The 20623-nt window shown below is 37.1% G+C and overlaps 1 protein-coding gene across 2 annotated transcripts in view; it reads left to right on the top strand.

The window, feature by feature from the left end:
* The window catches only part of LOC118820319 (collagen alpha-1(XXIII) chain), a 139010-nt gene extending 118758 nt beyond the window's left edge, over positions 1-20252 (top strand). For both annotated transcript variants that reach the window (XM_036588613.1, XM_036588614.1), the window contains exons 15-30: positions 2382-2435; positions 2557-2592; positions 2831-2878; positions 3464-3517; positions 3875-3919; positions 5392-5472; positions 5608-5661; positions 6980-7045; positions 7161-7187; positions 7296-7364; positions 10428-10490; positions 10585-10611; positions 10709-10762; positions 12037-12123; positions 14081-14119; positions 19006-20252. In XM_036588613.1, the coding sequence (XP_036444506.1) occupies positions 2382-2435; positions 2557-2592; positions 2831-2878; positions 3464-3517; positions 3875-3919; positions 5392-5472; positions 5608-5661; positions 6980-7045; positions 7161-7187; positions 7296-7364; positions 10428-10490; positions 10585-10611; positions 10709-10762; positions 12037-12123; positions 14081-14119; positions 19006-19008 (807 nt within the window). In that variant the 3' untranslated portion in view covers positions 19009-20252. The remainder of the gene's footprint in view (positions 1-2381; positions 2436-2556; positions 2593-2830; positions 2879-3463; positions 3518-3874; positions 3920-5391; positions 5473-5607; positions 5662-6979; positions 7046-7160; positions 7188-7295; positions 7365-10427; positions 10491-10584; positions 10612-10708; positions 10763-12036; positions 12124-14080; positions 14120-19005) is intronic.
* Positions 20253-20623: the final 371 nt, after the last annotated feature.

The raw sequence follows: 20623 nt of genomic DNA, 5'->3' as shown, positions 1-20623 counted from the left end.
ATAGATAGATAGATAGATAGATAGATAGATAGATACTTTATTGATCCTGAAGGACATTTAGCAGCCAGAAGCAGTCACACAGCACAGGACAGTTATAATAATAAGGGTGATACAATATAAAAAGAAGAATATATACAAAAAACCTATCTACAGGCATTTATACAACTATAAATATACAAAAATATGCCCAAGTCCAAGATCCATCCTGAGATACAAAAGGCAGTACAATAATGAATGTACAAGGAGGCGTAGGTAACAGCATATAATGACAATACTGAATAAATATGTGCATATATTGGTACTGACATAAAGTGTCCAGATGTGGAGTAGTGTTCAGATGTGCAGGTGATAAAGTCACTAAATTAGCAATATGAGCATATAAAGAAAAAAAAAGGAAGAAAAAAGTGCAAAAACAGTACAGTAAAGACAGAGCTACTGGAAAGGCTGCCACCCACAGTACACAGTATGCTAAATACGATACATAATATGCTTAATACAGAACACAATATGCTAAAAACGACACACAATGTTTCATACACAGTAATGCTAAATATGACACACAATGTGCTAAATATGATAGACAGTAATGCTAAATACAAAACACAATATGCCACCTCTCTTGCTGTTGCTATGTTTATCAAACATTCAGCTCACACCATCTATCTGCAGCACTATGCAAACAGTTCAAAAGAGGTCAAAAAGAGTAAATATTAAACTTACAAAGCAAACAAAGATTTACATAATTTTTCTACTCAAATAAACTGGCTTTACAACGTGTTCAGTGCTGACAAGTTCAACAGTTGACAAAATGTGACTCATGTGGCCAATTTAAACCAAAAAAGGATCCTGGAAACCATTGTTACATTAATCAAACCAGGCAAATATTGTAGCCACCAGATGTTAAAGCCACAGGTGTTGAGTGACAGGTAGTACCCTTTCAAATGAGCTAATGCTAAAGCTAACATTGGAGCAATTTGGTGTTGCATTAGATGCTAAGGAAGACATCTTTTACACAACTGGCAGAAAACAAGATAGCGCACAGGTTTTACATGCTCTACAAGATTGCTATGTGCAACGTTATCAGTATTATCACTGTTATTTTATATTTTTACTGGTATTGCTGATATTATTGTTGTTGACAATAATTTATTTAACCACAAAACAGGCATTTTTCAGGCTGTTAAAATATTATAATTAAATTTACATGCACTTCTACCAGATGTGAGTTTTATTGTGCAGCTACACCAAAGATTAAACTGATGAATAACAAAACTGCCAGTGAAATTTGTGTGTATGACTAGATTTGATCATAGGACCAATATCCTTATTAATACAGTGTATTGTGAAAACATCCAAGTATTATGATGTCATAATTTTGGTATAATGTCCATCCTTAGGTGACTGTAACAGTCAAGTAATTCTAAACTTCAGCACAGTATATGGACCATTCTACCAAATTAGTAGAATTAGTAAGCATTATTTGAGACAGTAATCAGCTATATATATACAAAATCATCATTTATAGTGTACTTTCTGTTCAAAGGTGTCTGTCCCAAACCTTAACCCCTATATTTCAACTTGTGAAAATAATATTTACATAAAAAAAAATATATATATATATATATATATATATATATATATATATATATATATATATATATATATGTATGTATATATATATATTATATATATATATATATAAAAGGTCTTTTTGATTTATTTTAAAGTGAAGGTTAAAGATTACGTTTCTCATAAGTTTAACATTTTAAATGAAAAAAAAAAAACTTCATTCATAAAATGAGTATATAATGAGTTATAGTCCATGAGTGGAACCTTATTTTAGCCACACCCCTGCTGTTTACAGCAGGAAGTGAGACTGCATCCATATCAGTCATGGCCACATGGTGAGCAGTTAGATCCCATTGTTCTGACCTGTCCTAAAGGTATCACTACCGAAACACATATTTAATGCATTTAAGACAACTTTTTGTGTTTTAATGGAATATATTATGATTTTATGTGTGTTCAACTGTTCAAAGCTGTGTTTGCTAGTCATGTACTGGCTAGCGTTTTTGAGTTCTGCTCAAAATTAAAAGCTTAAATTGTCACTACTGAGACAGTCACTACTGAAACATTTGGCGAACTGTCAGTAGTGTTATAATTGGTTTGTTAGTGACAAATTGGAACGTTCAGTCATTTGATTGTTTTAGTAAAATAAACATAATTAAGGTAGAGAGTCACTCAGGAATTTAGTCTAAAGTCCAAATCAGTTAGCAGTGAGATGCATTTTCAGCTCTGACTTTTAGTAGAATGATCCATATTTGTTGCTGTTTTATATTGATGCCCTGGCTTCTGAGTTAAAATCACTTATTCTTCTGTAGGGAGATCAGGGTGAAGAGGGGAAAAGAGGCATGGATGGACCCCCGGGTGTAAAGGTACAATGCTTGTTAGATATTATTGTGGTGCACAGAGAGCTTATAAAGAATTAAATAATATTAGCTGCATTTTTTACTTTAGTATTAAATTATGAGCTCAGTTGTATGCCTGCTCTTACAGGGGGAGAGAGGAGAACCTGGTTTTCCGGGACCAAGGGTAAATGGGCTGTGTCCTAAATCTATAAACCTAATGAACCTTTTTATTAGTTATTATAGTGCTCTGCTTTAAACTCTTCAGTTAATCTGCACTGACATGCTCTCTCTCTCTCTCTCTCTCCCCTCTCTCTCTCTCTCTCTCTCTCTCTCTCTCTCTCTCTCTCTCTCTCTCTCTCTCTCTCTTTCTTTCTTTTAACTTGCTTATCCTCTCTCTTGCTCTGGGCTTTGCTGGAGAGTAGGGGCCTCCTGAGGTCTCCGGCGAAATTGGCTCACATTTAGACCTGACGGTAAGGTTCAGATTAAAGGGAAATTCCACCAAAATTTCAAAATCTCTGCATAGGTAAAACGGTGGGATGTAAACAATGTTATTCAAAATGGGTGTAAAATGCTTTGTTCTAGAGTAACTTACAGAATCAGAATAGTTCACAGTGCTGAATAGAACCAGATATCTGAAAAGTGTAATGCCTCTTAAACAGCATCACAGGTTACTACATAAAATGGCTATGGATACACCGCCTGCTGTATGAGGCATATTTTGGCCTGAAGTGTATTTTTAAGCTCTATTCATAGTGGAGAGGTATGTATAGAGTGTTATAAGACAAAATAGTCCCCACAGTACAGTCACCACCGTAATGAAATCCAACATGGTAAGTTTCTCTACAATGAACCATTTCACATCAGATCACTCTGAATGACTATGTTTACATCACAAACACTGAATTATTCTGAAATTTTGAAAGAATCAATGAAATTCCCCTTTAAGCCCCTTTAATGTAAAATCCCACAATGCCTCATAAATTGTGTAGTACTGTTAAATGGCCTAGTTTAAAAGATTAAATATTTATACATTCTGTACATACCTTTTCCTGCAGTGTCAACAGTGTCTGCCAGGTCCACCAGGACCTCCTGGAGAGCAAGGAGCAAAAGTAAGAGACACCCTCAAAAACAGGACAGAAGCAATATGTCATCACTTTCATAAGAACCTATATTTTTTTATGCTTTTCATTTTTTACACCATTTGAAAACAGCAGCCCTTTTCATTGCATGAACACTTCATGATGAATGGATCAACAGAAATTTTGAAAAGCAAAATTACATTAACAGATGGTAAGAGTTTTTCTCTGCAGCTTGTATCTCCAGTTTTCTTATGACAGTGAAAATATAAAGTATGCAGAGAAAAAAACAAATTCTCTGCGAAGCACATGTGATCTCATACAGCTCACTAGACATTTGTTATTTTAGTTAGTTTTTGTTTTATCCACTGAAATCTATTGTGTTCACAGGGAGAGATGGGTTCTCCCGGATTGCCTGGATCTGAGGGCCAACAGGTACAGTGTTCAATAGTTTGAAATCACTTTCCATATTAACACTTTTTTGTTATTTTATACACAGTAATAACTAATACAGTGTGGCTTTAAACATTTATCAGGTAGGTATTTCTAGGTGTATTACTCGATATTTTAACAATTCTTTAAACATGAATGTATTAAATGATAAAACTGTATGACAGTATTAAATGAATAATCTATTAGAATGATCTGTTTAAGTTATCAGCCTTGATATTTGATCTCCACTTTTGAAATATGCTGAATGCTGAATATTGATTTAATAATAATCATAATCATAATAGTAATCCTATCTTTATTTATAGAGCACTTTTCATGCTGGTGACAGCTCAGAGTGCTTTACAGAGGTCATAAAGCTTAACAGTAATAGCAGAAACTATGAGTATTAATCTGAAATCATATAAAGCAGACAGATTAAAAAATAAATACCAAAGAGATGTAGAATTTTAATTCAATGCTGAGTTAAAGACATGTTTTTTAAATGTTTCTTAAAAGTGAGCACTGAGCTTGACCATCTAATATAAGGTGGAATTCCACAGTTTAGAAGCATAATAACTGAAAGAGGCCTCTGCACGGTTTCCATTTTACGAAAGGTATTTGCAGAAGGCCAGTATAAACATAATGGATCATAAACAGAGAGATATTCTCTATCTGAAGTAATGCAGGTGCTTTAAGGCCATTTAGTGCCTTAAAAAAAAGTAGTAGCAGAACTTTAAAAGGTATCCTGAAAGATACAGGATATAGTGCAGTTCTTTCAAAACAGGGGCGATTTTTTGTTTTTTTAAGATCTGTGCTGCTGCATTTTGTTTGAGTTGTAGAGAATGTAAAAAGAGCATTACAGTAATCAACTCTGCTTGTAACAAACCTACTTTTACCTAAATGAGGTAAAAAGCTACTTTATTGACTGTGTTTACATGCAGGATAAAACAGAGCTCAGAGTCCAAGATTACACCCAGGTTTCATACTTCAGGTTTGGTATATGAAGCTAAAGAACCAAGAGTCTCATAAAGAGCATGTTTCTCTGAGTTTTGGTACCAAAGATCAGTATTTCATTTTTTTATGATTTGGTTGTAGAAAATTTTGTTACAACCACTGAGAAATATCCGACACACAGCTGGTAAGCCTGTCAACGGAGACTTGATTTTCAGGAAGAATTTATTATAACTTAATTCTTTATGCTCTACAGCTTTCACAGTCGTTTTAGAATAGCTCTATTCACACTTATGGACACATTCAATACGTCTTAATTTTTATTCACATCTTTCTCATGTCCTACAAATTATGTGAAGCCTGTGAAGTTTTCAAACCTACACGCTAATGTATATTATTGTGTCATATATATATATATATATATATATATATATATGTATGTATGTATGTATGTGTGTGTGTGTGTGTGTGTGTGTGTGTGTGTATATAAAAGATTGAACTAGAGATTTAACTGATCTCCACAGGGACCTAAGGGAGAGAAGGGTGAGACAGGAGAGCCTGGAGTGGCAGGAGAGAAGGGAGAGATGGGTGTGTCCGGGCCAGCGGTGAGTAAGACGACTAAACCTGTAACTAGACCACCACTGCAAAGAAATAATTAATAGTACAGCTGATGCTACGAAGAGGAGAATGCTTTATTTGCAAGAGAAGATTGCTGATAATGACATGAATCTTTATTTCAGGGTGCTGACGGTCAGAAAGGGGAGAAAGGAGACTCCAGACTTGAGGATAGTTTGGTCAGTTGAATTGTTTAATACGCATGGTGTAGTCATTTTTCATATCATAGAATTTAGAAGTACAATCTTATACAGTTTTGACCACATTCAAGTCATATCAAAAGTGTGCAACTTTCTTTAGATTTCCATGTTTATTTATTTATTTACTTACACAATTTAGAAAAGGCCCAAAGTTGTAGTAATGACTGATAGCTTGAATGAAGAAGAAAACTTTTGTTGAGTCTTATAGTGCACTACAAATGACAGAGACTATGTTTCACTTATTTTGTTTCCATTTAAACAGCCATTAAGTACAAATATTAATTTGTCTGTGTCAGAAAAAAAGAGGAAAACAATATTTAACAGAACATTACACTGAAGCCTCAATAACTAAATATAACATCAATATTTTCAGTATTTAGTCTGTACATTTTTCCACACCTTCAAAGTTAATTCTTAAAAGTTGGTTACATTTTCTTCTTCCCACGATCCAAATAATCCAAAACGCATTCAGTGATGTTAAGCTCTGGACTCTGAAATGGTCAGTCCATTGTTTTGAGAACACTAGTAGCTTCTTTGTTTGATTTGCAAATTTTCTTCTTTTTTATCTATTTCCTTTTCTCAGTAATGTCTTCTTGACAGCTTCACATCCTTTCAGCCCATAGTGTTGAGTTGTCTTTTCACAGTGGAAGAATGGATAGATTTTCTTCCCTCTCTCAAAGATGAAAGCGCTGTTTATCTGATGGTGACAGTTTTGATGTTCAACTAGATCCTGCATGGTTGTTGGGAGTCTCCTTTTCTCTGTATCTTTTAATCAATTTTTGAACTCTAGCTTTTACTGATTATGTTATATATAATTATCTTATATTTAATCTCTTCATATCTGTTTATATCAAAATGAATAACTTGTACTTAGTGTCTGTTTTGACTGAGAATTGAATAAGTGAAAGTTGATCTCTGACAGTACCGTATTTGGTACAAAGGGTAACACTTTACTGCAGGGTACAGTTCATAAGGCTACATGACACCTACATAAGCTTGTCATGACAACTGACATAGACCTACGTAAAGGTTTACAAATGCTTATTCCGATAGATGTTGCCTATTGGAATAAGCATTAATAAACATTTATGTAGGTCTATGTCAATTGTCATGACAAGCTTATGTGGGTGTCATGTAGCCTTATGAACTGTACCCTACAGTAAAGTGTTACCATACAAAGAAATGTTGCAAAAGAAGTGCTGGTGCCAAATTTATCATGTTCCCCTCATGAATCTGCTTCTTCAATTCACATAGTTTAAGCCTAAGCTTGAGAGAATTTGGTTCTTCTGCCTTTTAGGCTCAGATCATCTCACTGCCAGGACCTCCAGGGCCTCCTGGACCACCTGGCCCACAGGGCATCATGGTAAGGAAAAACATTGGAGCCATTTTTATTTTATTTTTAACAACTGGATTCATTGAGTAAATAAGCCTCAGCACAGAAAATAAATTACCATATTTTCCATTTGCTTTCTTCTTAGGGGCATCATGGAATGCCTGGCCAGAAGGTACGACTGTGGTGGCACTTTAAAAAGAGCAAAAACATTTGGGATTGGGATTTGTGTTTATATGGGAATAATGGTGTGGTGAATGTAAATGTTCGTGTTTGAACTCAGGGGGAGCCGGGTGAGGCAGTGAAAGGAGAGAAGGGGGATATAGGAGAGAAAGGCCCCCCTGGACCGCGGGTAAGCTTCCTATCCTGCTGCTTCTGCTATAGTACTTCACCTCAATGCTTGTAGCTATCTTGTAGCTTCACTTCTATCCATGACCCACAAGCACTTGATCTCACTTCAAAAGTGTGATCTTGTGCTCAATGCATTGTTCTTTAACCCAAATGTAGTCAATCAGCCAAGATAGGTTTGGTGTCTGAAGTTTGGTTGTATAATTTTGCACTGGCACTGTGAGGCCACTGTAGCTAACAAACTATGGACACAATCCCATCGTTTAGCATCACATCATGCTGACCAAGGATATAGGAGTGATTTGGAAACTGAGGGGACACTTTAATGTTGGGGGCCTGTGATTTTCTCAAAAATTAAAAATGAACAAGCTGACAAATTTATTAAAGTATGCTGTGCCTTAGTGACCAACTAAATAGCAGCAACATATACACTATATTACCAAAAATATTCGCTTGTCTGCCTTCACATGAATATGAACTTGAGTGACATCCCATTCTTAATTTATAGGGTTTAATATGATGTCGGCCCACCCTTTGCAGCTATAACAGCTTCAACTCTTCTGGGAAGGCTTTCCACAAGGTTTAGGAGCGTGTTTATGGGAACTTTTGACCATTCGTCTAGAAGTGCATTTGTGAGGTCAGACACTGATGTTGGACGAGAAGGCCTGGCTCGCAGTCTCCGCTCTAATTCATCCCAAGTGTGTTCTATTGTGTTGAGGTCAGGACTCTGTGCAGGCCAGTCGAGTACTTCCACACCAAACTCACTCATCCATGTCTTTATGGACCCTGCTTTGTGCACTGGTGTGCAGTCATGCTAGAACAAGAAGAGGTCATCCCCAAACTGTTCCCACAAAGTTAGGAGCATGAAATTGTCCAAAATCTCTTGGTCTGCTGAATCATTTAGAATGCCTTTCACTGGAACTAAGGGACCGAGCCTAACTCCTGAAAAACAACCCCAGACCATAATCCCCCCTCCACCAAACTTTACACTTGGCACAATGCAGTCAGACAAGTACCGTTCTCCTGGCAACCGCCAAACCCAGACTCGTCCATCGGATGTCCAGACAGAGAAGCGTGATTCCTTACTCCAGAGAACACGTCTCCACTGCTCTAGAGTCCAGTGGCGGCGCTTTACACCACTGCATTCAACGCTTTGCATTGCGCTTGGTGATGTAAGGCTTGGATGCAGCTGCTCGGCCATGGAAACCCATTCCATGAAGCTCTCTACGCTGTTCCTGAGCTAATCTGAAGGCCACATGAAGTTTGGAGGTCTGTAGCGATTTACTCTGCAGAAAGTTGGCGATCTCTGCGCACTATGCGCCTCAGCATCCGCTGACTTCGCTCTGTCATTTTACGTGGCCTACCACTTCGTGGCTGAGTTGCTGTCATTCCCAATCACTTGCACTTTATTATAATTCCACTGACAGTTGACTGTGGAATATTTAGTAGCGAGGAAATTTCATAACTGGACACAGGTGGCATCCTCTCACGGTACCACGCTGGAATTCACTGAGCTCCTGAGAGCGACACATTCTTTCACAAATGTTTGTAGAAGCAGTCTTCATGCCTAGGTGCTTGGTTTTATACACCTGTGGCCATGGAAGTGACCGGAACAGCTGAATTCAATGATTTGGATGGGTGAGTGAATACTTTTGGCAATATAGTGTAGTTTTTGTAATATGGCACATTAGGTAACTGCTCAAATATATCAAACTACATCAGAGGGCATTTACTGGCAAGCCACAGTCCGAATGCCAACCTAGTAAAGTATCCCAGCCAACCAAACTGAGCACTGTTAAATAAATTCTGTGGAAAAAATGATTCATGTGATAAAAAGGTCATATTTCATCGACATACATGATGATGAACCAGCTTGGCCTCTGTGGCAGTCCTGTACTGTAGTTGATCCAATCACATGTACTTACTTAAATGACTTCAACAGAACACAGTGCAAGATATCCAGCCATAAAACAAATAATTTCACATATTTTTTTTTTGTTTAATTGCATTTATTATTTCTGGTCTGAGTTGCTTTTCATTTCAATAGAATAAGTATGCTGCAAAAAATGACATCTTGGCAAGTAAAATAGTCTTAAATCTAGTTAATATATCTAACATTTCTCTATTTCTTCTATTATTAGATTATTTCATTTCTTTCTAGAAATGTTTTATTTGTTTTAAGTGAGGGGTGGCATGGTGGCGCAGTGGGTAGCACTGTCACCGCATATTCAATTCCTTGTCCGGGGAACCAGACGTGTCTGTGTGTGTGTGTGTTTTAAGTGATTTAAGTAAGTCATATTATCTCACTATCTTGGCAGATCATTTTGGTTGTTTAAGATACATGCTTGAAACAAGCAAAATGATCTGCCAACATAGTGAGATAAAATTACTTACTAAAATCACTTAAAACAAGTAAAAATGTCTAGAAATAAGTTAAATAATCTTATAATAATCTTACAACAATCTCAAATTGAGAAACAGAAGATACATTGCCTAAAGATCATTTTACTTGCCAAGATGTATTTTTTGCAGCGTAAAGCAGAAATACTGTCCACATTTTTCTTAAAAAAAATTGTGTTTCTCTCCCATGTGGATTTGGGGAGAGTAAGCAGTTTTATTCTCTAACCCATTCAAACTTTATTGTGCAACCAAACAACAAACAGAACCAATAAAAGTGTGTGTGTAAAACTGGTCTCATACAATGGTTTCTACGCCTCTGCTGACTGTGTGCTTAAATCATCACACACTTGCCTCAAACCATGCTTGTTAAGTAATCTCTAACATGAGTACATAAGTAAACATATTTGAGATTAGTTAATGACAATGTGATTTAATGCAAGTGTGATGATTTAATCATGCAGTTTGTTAACTGGTGGGCAATGAGATTGCATTACCTGTTAGCTTAATTAGCCTCGTAGCTCTACTGCAAAACTAAAGAAACAAATAACAAACACACTTTGGCTGATTGACTTCATTTTTGGGGAAGGGGACAACTGAATCAATTATCTTCAAGTAGAGATTGAACTGACCTGTAGATGGGACTGATATTGTTCTTCATTCTCTTCAGGGTCTTCAGGGTTTTCCTGGCTCTAATGGTTTGGTTGGTCTACCGGGTGCAAAAGGTGAAAAGGTCAGTGTCAGTATCTTTCCAAAGCCGTCACTGACAAGTTTAAAGAAATGTATCTCTTTTTTATTTCACATATATTTGTTGTTTGTGCTGACAGGGAAAGCAAGGGGAGCCTGGATTAGATGTAAGTATGTTTTGGGCACATAATTATAAAGCATTATACAAAATATGATTTCTGGTTTGGATCACACATTTTACTGACCCTGGGTCTCCTCTGCTAGGGTTTTCCAGGGCTCAGAGGGGAGAAGGGCAGCAAAGGCGACCGAGGAGAAAAGGTTGGCAAGAGAAACTGTCACGCTCTCCTGACACAGTTGTTGCTATTATCATTATTCATTATTTCATGAATTAGTCAAATGCTAAATATTAATATAGTAATATTAAAACTATTAATAACTTTTATATTGATTGCTAATATTAACTGATTTCTTATTCATTTATTAAGTACTTAATCCAATCATTCATTTTTACACAGTGTTGGGAGGCTTACTTTAAAAATGTATTCAGTTATAGATTTCTGATTACCTGTTAAAAATGTAATTGTAACCTAATCCAGAGGATTATTATATTAAACTAACATAATCTGATTGCCTCACGTTACTTTTGGACTACTTGTCTTGTTAAAGTTGTTTAATTACATGAGGACAAGAGAAAAATAACCAGAATTTAACCCTGTATGTGGCAAACAGGAACACTACACTGTTTTATGATACAGAATAATAGAATATAAGTGACAAACATTATGCCTCACAAAACCAATAAAGGTGAAAAATGTGTACAGTGTAATTCGTTTGAGTTTTCTATTTATATAATAAATATAAGTTCAGAAATTAAGGCACAGCTCACAAGGATAAACTTGATTTTAACAGGAAAATAAAACAGTTTAATACACTGAGACTAAAACCTCCCAGTCTAAAATACAGGGACACAAATAATCGATATAGACTGACCCAGTACATTGGATCAAACACAGTTTCGTCAAAAACTAACCAGCGTCAAAGGTCACTCTGGTAGAAATCTTCTTTTGAGACCCCTCATCAACAGTGATTATAAATAAAGGCCACATCAGTTTGCTTTTGTAGAATTAGGCGTTATGTAAAACGAAGTAAACGACTGATTCAAGTGTCTTCAGGAAAGCACTGCAGTTCTGGCAAAAAAATTTAATACTTACTAAAATTTCTATAAATTGGCTAAATAAAACCCTCCTGGCAGCAGGGCCTTCCTCCCCCCCTCTTATCTCCCCAAAGTAAAAACTGTTCCACACAATTCAAGTGATACATCTATCATTAAAACAGCGTTTGAATGTAATCCTGCTGGTAATCACCCTGTTTTTATAGTGCACCTGTAATCTGATTACTGTCATTTTTTCTGTAACTGTGACAGAATACAGTTATGTTATGTTTTGTGTCCTGGATATGTAACCAACGTCAAAGGTCTCCAAACACCAATACATATATTCTGTGACTACCTAACCCTAGAAGCTTAATAGCTTGTGTTTTTAGATATAAATGTCTGCTCATGCTGCTTCCCTGACCACTTCCATTTCTTTCAGGGTGAAAGAGGCTCACTGGGGAAAAAGGGTCTAAAAGGACAAAAAGGAGAGCAGGGGCCTCCGGGGCTGGACCAGCCCTGTCCTGTGGTATGTTATTCATCCTCGTCTCCACTGCTTCTACAGTGCTTGTGATCAGTTTGCTTAAAAGTCTTTTATCTTCAGAGAGTAGTGACAGCCCAAGCCTTTTCCAACATTATCAGTGTTGTGGTTTTTCTTGGTCAGTTGCTGGTTATAGATGGTTAGTAGTGTGACAGATTTAACTTGGCTGGGTTTCACTAACAGGAATCCAGTGGGGGTAGAGAACATGGTGGGGAGGCAGAGTCCAATCCAGATGCCCCCTGCCCATTGGTACAGTATTTGTGCTCTGGTTGTGCTGTGATCGTGTTGGTTCTGCCATTGCTAATCATTGCTATTCATGGTCTAGTGGGTCCTCCTACATGCAGTCATGGGGTCAGCCTCATACAGCAAGGAATTCAGATCCAACTCTGGGACCGGATTCTTCAATTACTGTGGACAGTCGTAAACCACTAGGACCATCTTATCTCCAGAGGCTCAGTCAGAACTGGCTTCTCCAGCGATTCTCAAAACACCATTTTGTCGAATTACTGGTCTTATCTGTGGGTGTGGCTGTAGTAAGTTTTAGGACTACCTCAGGAATGTCCTATATAAAAATAAAGTCATCCATTACACTTCTCATTGTGATTTAACTGTACCCCACAAAAAAGTTCTATCTATGCATATATATGCAGTAACATAAGTAATCAGACATTAGCAGTATGCACAAGTACATATATAAAACAGAAATAAACATAAAATAAGTGTAAGTTTACACTAGGCTGAGGACAATGACAGCCTATGTGCGCCTCCTTACTCTCTTTCCATTGGTTGCAGGCATATTGGAACACTGTCTGTCATTGGTAGAAAGCAAAACAGCTGACGGTCCACCTTTCCTTTAATTTTAGCCCAAGGGTTACACCACGACTATCTCAGGATGTTCTAATCTTCCTTTGAGGTACTAGGATGGTCAAGACCTGGTCACAGAGTAGCCCGGGGTCAAAATGAAAATTCCAACAATCCAAAAAAAAAAACTGCGTAATTAAATCATTAAGATGTAAACAAAGTTATGGTTTGATGCAAAATGCATGATTCTAGAGAAACTTACTGAATGTGGACTGTTCTCAGTGGTGGTGATGAAGATGTTGCCTGATATCTGAGTTATTGTTTTACAGTGATTCTGAGATTTTGGCCTAAAACACATTTCTTTAACCCCATTTATGGCAGAGAGGTACATGCATTGTATTTATTTCAGATTCTGTTGTACTATTTTACTATTATTAACACTACACAAAAAACTAAGACATCACATGTAGGTCTGCTGGTGGTGTCAGATAGTAAATAAAATGGATATATTTGTGTTGTAGACATCACAACCCTTGGTTCCTCTCACCACCACTGTAAAGAAATCCACATCAATGTTTTCCTACAGTGCAGCAGTTTGTATCAAACCACTCTGAATGACGCCGTTAACATCTCGATAATTCAATTATGCATTACCCTTTAAGAGGGACATGCGATAACATCCATGAAGCTTTCAGAGTCCGGCCCTTGGGTTATTGTGTAACAGAGATACTGAACGTGGTAGCACTGTAAATTTTAATTTGAGCTGAATTTAAATGTAAATGTAAAAATCTAAGTCAATTCTAAACCTTGCACTATGAGGCAAACCCACAAGAAAACCATCCCAATTGTGTCAGTCCTGTTTTGTTTTTAGTTTTGCTGTGTAGTTTGACAAATTCACTGAAGGTGTGTTCAGAGTAGTGTTCGGTGGTGGTGGTCAGAGCATGATGTCTTGTGATTGATCTTTGGAGTGGTTCAAATCAAATGTGTCTGTTTTATTTGGTGTCTTCCCTTACATTACAACAAATCTCTGCTAGTGTGAGTGGTGTGTTATGAAAATATTTGGGGTATTGTTCCTCTGATCCTTTCTTCATCACAATCCATCTTAAAAGTAACATTCACCTCTTTCTCCTCTTTCCGTTCCTAGGACCGAGATGGACTACCAATGCCAGGATGCTGGCACAAGGTTTGTAAGCTATAATTGAAACTTTCTGACATACTTTACCAGTTTTTAGAAACACCTATCTTGTGGACGCACTCATTCAGTCATTTTATCAGATTCACCTACCATATAGGTGCACTTTGTAGGTTTACAGTTGCTGACTATAGCCCGTCTGTTGCTGAACAATTTATTAGCCTTCTTCTCATCCCATTCACCACTGTGAGACCACCATCCAAAAATTATTGTGAGCAGTAGTTGGCAGATAAATTGTGGAGCAACAGAAGGGCTACATAATCAGCAGAGATGGGTGATGACTCTGTTTTACCAACGAAACACAGCCAGTCACATACATACAGTGAACTATCAGTTGGATTGAATTTTCATTATGAAAGTAAAGCATAACAGAGCGACCACAAATTCCATAGAAACCAAAACAAACAGTCACAATACTGTTTGAATTACATTGAGCCAGGAAGCGCCTAGCTCCCACGAAAGAGACTTGAGCTCCCTTAAATACATTAACATCTGAAGTTTGGAGGTTTTGGATACTGAAAATGAGCTATAATCATATTTATAACAACATATTTTTGCTCTGGCTCTTGTGAAACATGGCACAAATGTTGCTTGTTGAACAGAAAAATAAAAGCGCATGCTATTAAATGATCTCCTGCAATTCCCTGTCCTGTGGTCTTTAACAGCGATTTTCAACCTGTAGGCTGCAGCCCCCCAGTGGGCCATGGTGGTACTATCAAGGGGACATTGTCAGTTTTTTTATTTATCTTTTTAAATCACAAAGCATAATTGCAATATGTAGACATTTTACCAAACTTATCATGTTAAATATGAGATATATATCTGTTGTGATAATTATTTGGAAAAATAAAACATTAAAAATACTGTAGTGGAAAACGGCTTACTTCTAATTCAAAAATAAAGCATTATGAACACCAGGAGCAGCAAAAAACAGGGTCATTTATTTAAGGATTATGGTTTCACAAAAACATGAACATAAATGCTGAACATTGGTAGAAACACAATGATTGTGTGTACATGCACTTAATATTCCAATTATAATGGGATTTCTGTAGTTATCTGATTATTCAAATGGTCATGTAAACAGCACACGCTGATTTTTTAGATTGGAGTAAGGTCTGGAACTCCAGTTAAGAAATGTGATAAAGAGAGCTGTATTTTAGCTCAGTAATCAGATTTCTCAATGCATATAAACTCTTTCGTTAGGATTTCTCAGTCTGCGTATGTGCGAAAACAGACCGCTGTACCAGAAAAAAGCAAGCACTGTTACCACGAGGTGGCAGTAGAACACTTTTGGAGCGACGTTGAAACCAACTACATTCTTGATTAATTAAAGGATTATGTATTTTCATAGTTTCAGATAAAGCGATGTAAAGACCCATGTCACGTCTTCTTCTGTATGTTTATTGGCCAGTTGTAAAACAGAAATCTGATTACTGCATGACTCATGTAGACCCGGAGTTTCCCCATTGCATGTAAATGCATTAATCAGATTACTGACAAAATCTGATTTTCTGCAATTATCGGATAATTAAGTGCATGTAGCCCTCCAGCATATTCCAGACTTCCAGTCTACCCTTCAGGGTCTCACAGTTTGCACATACAGAGAAGGCTGCACATACACAGGGAGGGCCGAGAAACACAGTATAGTGAATGTACCTATAAAATGACAACAACCATTGAAAGTGAAATTACTATTTTTCCAACCATGTTCATAAATCTTGAAGGAAATCTTCCACAATGCCTAAATATTTGGGCCAAATTGAGTGCTTGATCTTGCAAAATGCAAAATGCATGACCATGACCAGCATGGCTAGCTAGATATGTTTATGTAATCAGTGCTTTGTGAAATGCTTCTCTTTTTGATCATATAGAATTAAACCATTATGGATAAATGGCTACAAAAAAAATGTTGCTTGCATTTGAAACAAATGGTCTAGCCAAGAAAGCTTTTGTGGGTGGTCGTGTGGGCTAAGAGTTCTGAAAGTTTGGGAACACCTGGTTTAGAGGTGACTCCACACCTCCAAAAATGGTGGGGCAAAAGTTACTGTTTCCGTGTGTGCGCTCACCATGACAAATTCCTTGTATGTGTAACATACTTGGTGAAATAAAGTGATTTTGATTCTGATAAAAAAAAAAAACTTTGTCTGCACTACATCACTGCTTGTCAAAGTATATGTTTTGTTGATTTTCTGCATGAAAACAAGTTAACACGTCCTCTGAAGTGAACAAACTTAAATATGGCAACGTTTAGTGTACAATTACTATGTATTCACTGATTTTCACAAATTGGAAAAAAATATAAAACACGTATTTTGACCAGGGGTTCCCAAACCTTTGTATATAACTGTAGCATATGTCATGGTGACAATATAATAACATGTCCCGATAAACTAGTAAACCTATTCATAAAAAGTGGCATGTTTTAAAGACCCTTTAACACATGCCCTTTCACCTGGGAACTTCAAAGCAGGAAGGGGTTACGCATCAACACAAGCTGGAGTCAAAATCCAGGTACCCTGTACAACACCCAGAAACAAGGAGAGCTCATGTGTGAAACCGGAAGCTGATACATTACCAGAAAATACAAAGACGTCTACATTACAGCCATGAATACAGAACAATCCTGTGACACATTTGTTTAGTTTTGTTTTTTAGTTTAGTTTTCAGAGTGAAAATGTTACATTATTGTACAGAGTAGTGTTAGAAATCCACCCTGCATGCGTGCACAGCTGCTTCTGTGCAAAAGCAAACCAGAACATTTGTGTTTTTATGGGCAGTATTTCATTTTTCATGGGAGAAAAAAGTTGCAGGAGAGAATTTCACACATGATTCAGAAATGAAAGAGCTGCTGAGTATAAATGTATGTGCCCCAATAAAATTCTGTTTGAGGCCTGCATGTGTGAACGAAGTGAAGCTCAAACTTTGTCAAAGTATCCTGATAATGTCCTGGGTTTTGAGTGTGTGTAGGGCTCATGTTTTGACCTGTGTGCTTCATTGGGTTCAGCTCAGATAACAAACATTAAGTCTTAGTTTAGTGCAGTAGCAGTGAGAAAGATAGAAACTGACATTTAGTAAATTTCACTCAGTGTGGTAGCAAAAGGAAAACATGCATAGAAATAGCAAAACGTTCACTAAATTAATTTTTAGATTTACTTTCCTTCCCCTTCGGGGCTGCATAGTGCAGGTTATGGAGACCAGTGTTTTTTTTTTGACACAAGCTAACTGAACTCAAAAAGTGGTGGGGTATCGCCCCGGTAAATTGAAAAGTGCCCTGGTTTATTATATTTGCTAAAGACAGGAACACATCATCTGTTTGTGTGTGTTAGTCGGTGTCTTATATTGTTGTTATTACTGAGTAGCCAGTTATACTGTTAAAATTTGGTTGTTGCCTTTGAATTTATTTTTTTTTTTGCATACGTATTTTTATCCTGTGAAATAACTCACCACATGAATAATCTTTTCACTAGATACACTTATGTTCTTCCTCAAGTGATTACTTACCACTTCTACTTCTACTTCTACTTAAATAATTATTATTAAAGCCCCTGTCTGCTCATTTTCATGACTGTCTTCTAACTTTTATCTATAGTTTTTGTGATGTTTTACAGTGAACTGGCAGAGAGAGAATGCTGTTGGTCTTTTTCTGAGAGATTTTAAAAATGACTTGAAAATGACCGTTTTCTTCAGTTTGATTTGAGTTGGTGGGACTACATTGGGCACAGGGGACATCAGATCTGCCAATGTAACAAGTAGAGTTAGATATATGTATTTACACAACAGTTAGTTCCAGCCATGTAAGCTGATTGGTTAAGAGGGGTTCTAACCATACTGTTATTTCATCATAACATCACGGGTTTTTCACAAACACTATATCACTCCGCTGAGACACCGTTGCTAAGCAACGACTTTGACAGCTGTAGGAGACACTCAAGCCATTTGAACATTTTTACTTCTTAATTTGCCACAAACAGAAAATGAATACTTTTAAGATTACATTTGAGCGACAGCCAATTTGGTCAGACTCTGAAGATGAGACTACAGTAAATTCCCAAACTGCTGTGACAGAAAAACACCTGAACAACCTGGAATTAGCCAGAAATTAACCGAATACCATTCGCCAAACAAAATGGGCTGTAAGATGCTTTACAGACTGGCTGGAACAAAACAACATTAATATTGATCTAGCAAAAATTGACAACACTGAGCTAAACTTGATATTGCAGCAGTTTTATGTCTCAGTCCGTACATCAAAAGGCGAGGTTTACAGCAGACTGTGCAGCGAGTGAGCGGAGCTCATTCGTTACTCTGACATAGAAACGAGCTGCTTGTTAAGGAACTATAATTTGATCCTCTCTCTCACATAAAGTGACTGCTGTCCCAGCCAAAACTCCCAGCAAGCAGATTATTTGAGTTTTTCTAAGCTTCTTAATTGTGCTTGTTACAAAGGTTTATTACACCATCGTTGTTAACATTGCCTGGGAGACGCCACTGTCAGTCACTTGTGTTCTGACACGCCCACACAGTTATGGTATTTATCTATCATTAAATTGTATTAATTTATGTATATTTCTTAACTATAACACATTTTTTCTGCAACATAGCTTTACTATTAAAGCAAAAAAGCTGAACATTTTAAACCATGTTTTACAGGGGCTTTAAAGCAACAAGACAGATACTTGAGTTTAATTTTTGGCTACTACACCCATCTATAATAATCTGCAATTGAAAACCTACAAAGCGTGCCTATATGGTATGTATTTCTAAGAAGGTATTTCTAAAAAACTGTCCACTCAGTGTATGAGTCATGCCTTATCATAATCCTTCTGATTATTGTCATTCATTTTACAACATTCTCTCCTCTTGCTCTCTTTCAGTGATGACCAACCAGAAGCATGGAATCTGTACATATTGATATACATATTTGCAACTAACATTTGCTTTTTCCCCTCTCAATTTTGTATTTTTTCTATTTAATATACTGAGTTTTCATACAGAAAGTTGTCCTTTGAGCCTCCTTGCAAAAATATCTCTTCATTTCGCTGCTTACTACAAAGAAGGGCTCAGAAATGTAAGGATAAAAGCAAGGACGCTTGAGTTGAAATGAGCTGGTGAAGGCACATGGACTCAAGTGTGTGAGGGGTGCACAGAGAATGCTGCTTCTAACCGGGGAGGAGAGGAACCATGTATGACCAGCAAAAACCTGAACCCATCTAACAGACTGTACATGGTGGCAATAGCTAAAATCTGCTTGGATCTGCTATAAGTCATCTGGGCTGGCCTGAAAGATTCAGTGTATCCACCCTATACTGAAAGACTGAAGCAGGGGAGCAAGACAAGGTTTCTTATCCAGGTCCATGAGGAGAGAAGATTGGGAGCTACATGGAGAGAAAGCACGGCCTTAGGGAACCCCTGTGATGGAGCCGAACTGTGGACACTTTAAATGGACTTTGACTGTTTCACACGTCATACATTCTCAGCTCTCAGGAAACAAAAGTATTCATGTCAATAAAAACAAAACAACAGTTTAATTTCCGATCTGAAGAGGGATGGGTGTGGTTATACAAATATGTGGAGGTCCAAACTCCACTTCAGTATTTTTTACCTAATGAGCAATTGGACTATGGCATCTGTAGGTTGGTACACAACAATTAAATCATATATTAGGCCATCTTTTCACTTTCAAATATGTTTTTGAATCACACACGCAGCTGATAGGGTTTCACATAAAATGTTTATTTTATTAATTTTATCCAATATCTTAAAATAAATCTCATCAACAAAACATGCCATTTCACGGAAGATGTTCAAACTTTTGCATCCAGAAGTGTCCAGACACCCCTTTCTAATTAGTGAACTCAGCTACTGAAAGGTGCACCAGTTGCAGACTCAATTGTGCAGTTGCATTCAATTGTATGATATCAATAGAAAAACACTATCATGTTTTTGTTTCTGAGTCTGTCACCATGTGCAATGCCAAACATCAGCTAAAGGAATACAAAGCCCTCCAGCATTAGGCTGTGGAGCAGAGGAACTGTGTTCTCTGGAGTGGTGGTGCACCAATACCTTTGGGATGAGTTGGAGAGGTGTTTGTGATCCAGAACTAATCATCCAGCTTCAGCACCTGACCTCACTAATGCTCCTGTAGCTGAATGCAATCGAATCCTCACAGCAATGTTCCAACATCTAGCATAAGGTCTTCGCCCCAAGAGTAGAGGCTGTTACTGCATCAAAAGAAGGACAAACTCCCTATTAATACTCCCTATTAATCTGGTAAACCTACAGCACAAAGATCAGTCAGTAGATAAAACAGTGATGAGTGTTAAACCTTCTTTGTTTTCTATACATAAGGATATAAAATACTTTCTCAATAGGGTATTTAAATACTGTTTGTTTAAAAATGAAGATATTCAAACAGCAAAAATGGTTCAAATGCCCATCCCTACAACACAGTCCAGAAATTAAACTATTGTGGATGTCCAGTTTTACTTTGTG

The sequence above is a fragment of the Colossoma macropomum genome, unplaced genomic scaffold, assembly GCF_904425465.1.
Source record: "Colossoma macropomum unplaced genomic scaffold, Colossoma_macropomum, whole genome shotgun sequence".
In the NCBI taxonomy this organism is placed as follows: domain Eukaryota; kingdom Metazoa; phylum Chordata; class Actinopteri; order Characiformes; family Serrasalmidae; genus Colossoma; species Colossoma macropomum.
The sequence above is the reverse complement of the archived record's forward strand: the minus strand, read 5'-3'. Positions and strand labels throughout refer to the sequence as shown.